At 38.2% G+C, this 2,328-nt stretch overlaps 1 protein-coding gene across 1 annotated transcript; it reads left to right on the top strand.

Moving 5' to 3' along the window:
- The first annotated feature begins 231 nt into the window (after positions 1-231).
- LOC117521166 (zinc finger protein OZF-like) lies at positions 232-1,747 on the top strand. The gene is made up of 2 exons (XM_034182519.1): positions 232-1,592; positions 1,662-1,747. The coding sequence occupies exons 1-2, from the start codon at positions 239-241 to the stop codon at positions 1,745-1,747; spliced, it is 1,440 nt and encodes a 479-aa protein (XP_034038410.1). The 5' UTR covers positions 232-238.
- Positions 1,748-2,328: the final 581 nt, after the last annotated feature.

The raw sequence follows: 2,328 nt of genomic DNA, 5'->3' as shown, positions 1-2,328 counted from the left end.
CTTACAAGGTGAATTGGAATCAGTTGGACAAAGCATCAGTTATAAAAAATTTTTTTGTTGCAGTCCAGTTCAAGAATGTGTGAAATCAAAACTATGCAGTTGTGATATACACTTCCATCAGCACAGTAGCTGACTGTAGTCAGGTCATGCTCACCTTTCTGCTGTTTTATTTTTGTTGTGATAAGTGTTGTTCTTAATTTATGATTTAGCTTATTACTTCTTTACAGACCTGCCGAAGATGTTAGTAACTAAAGATGAAATGCTCCCTGAACAGCAGGACTTGAATCTGATTGTTGACCAGAAGGTTATTAAAGAGGAACAAGAGGAACTCTGGACAAGACAAGAGGGACAGCAGCTTTACCAAGTGGAAGAAGCTGATATCACCAAGTTACCTTTCACTGTCTTTGTGAAGAGTGAAAATGGTGACCAAAGCCAAACGGAGAACACTGAGGCAGAACCTCTAACAAGCACCTCAAACATAGCACATAGAACACTGACAGCAAAAGCTGATGCAGAGGACTATAGAGGATCACAACCAGGCAGTAACTCTGGTTTGTATAGATGTTTACAATCAGATACTCAGTGCAAATATTCAGACAGTTCTGGAACTGAGGCTAATGATAATTGTGATGTGAAGCACACCAGAAAACTTTGTTCAGGTGTTAACTGCCTGAAAAACTGTGATACCTTTTTTGATGACATCAGGTGTAATTTCTCAAAATTTGGAAAAGCACCGATTCACGTCACCTTTTCAAAACAACAGAGGACAATTCAAGCAAGTGAGAAACATATTAGCCATTCTGATTGGGATAAAAGATTGAGAAGGAAGGGCTGTTTGACCAAAAAAAGGAAATGTTTGAAAGGAAAAGGACTGAAAATGTTTGACTGCTTTCAGTGTGGTAAAAGATGTCGTGTAAAAACCCATTTTAACACCCACATGAAAAGTAATACAGGAGCGAAACAATTTGGCTGTTCTGAGTGTGGTAAAACATTTATACAAAAAATTCATTTGTACACCCACATGAGAATTCATACAGGAGAAAAACCATTTAGCTGTTCTTTGTGTGGTAAAAGATTTCAGCAAAAAGCCAATCTAAGTAGACACATGATAACTCATACAGGAGAGAAACTATTTGGCTGCTCTGAGTGTGGTAAAAGATACAGTCAAAAAGGCAGTTTGACCAGACACATGAGAGTTCATACAGGAGAGAAACTGTTTGGCTGTCCCGGGTGTGGTAAACGATTTAGTCAAAAATGGCTTTTGGGCAGCCACATGAGAATTCATACAGGAGAGAAATCATTTAGCTGTTCTGAATGTGGGAAAAGATATCAAAATAAAACATATCTGAACATTCACATGAGAATTCATACGGGAGACAAACCATTTGTCTGTTCTGAGTGTAGTAAAAGATTTAGAGAAAAAGCCCATTTGGACAGCCACATGAGAATTCACACAGGAGACAAACCATTTGTCTGTTCTGAGTGTAGTAAAAGATTTAGAGAAAAAGCTTATTTAAGCAGCCACATGAGAATTCATACAGGAGAGAAACCATTTGGCTGTTCTGAGTGTAGTAAAACATTCGGAGAAAGACGCAATCTGAATAGACACATGAGAATTCATACTGGAGAGAAACCATTTGTGTGTTATGTGTGTGGTAAAGGATTTGGAGATAAAAGCAGTCTGAATAGACACATGAGAATACATGGAGAAGAGAAAGAGGAAGCTATATCACAGGAGGTGCAATAAAACCGGATATTGTCATTTGGAATAAGCAAAAAAAAAAAAAAAAAAAAAAGCCAAAATGATCAATATGACAGTCCCCAATGACTATGGCCTCAATACAACTAAAGGGGTGGGGGGGATCACAAAATACCATCATCTGAAAGAAATAGACACAATGCCAGTTGTGGTGGGAGCCACAAGGCTTAGGAAGAAAAACCTGAACCTTGAGGTACCCCCAAATGCCCATGAGGTGCAGTTATCAGCAGTTAAGGAAGCAGTCACTATGTTGAAGACTGATCTCTGATACGATGCCTGCAATATTCAGGGTGCAACTATAGACACATAGTCTGGGGCACATTGTATTCTGTTAAAAAGAAATCCAAGTATAAATGAAAAAAAGACACCATTTGGCTTAAAAATCTGAAAATACAACTCAATCACACATAGTCTGTTTGAGGTGCCTAAGAGAGTGGACTTGCACTTGTTGCAGAAAGCAGTCCAACCATCTATCTGGGTGATTCTTAGACTACGGGCACTTATTATGTCCTTTGTTCATATTGTATGAAAAACAGAAAAAGGGGAAATTTCACACTTTTATAGTTATC

This window comes from Thalassophryne amazonica, chromosome 12 (genome assembly GCF_902500255.1).
Source record: "Thalassophryne amazonica chromosome 12, fThaAma1.1, whole genome shotgun sequence".
In the NCBI taxonomy this organism is placed as follows: Eukaryota; Metazoa; Chordata; class Actinopteri; order Batrachoidiformes; family Batrachoididae; genus Thalassophryne; species Thalassophryne amazonica.
This window is presented reverse-complemented; position numbering and strand designations above follow the sequence as displayed.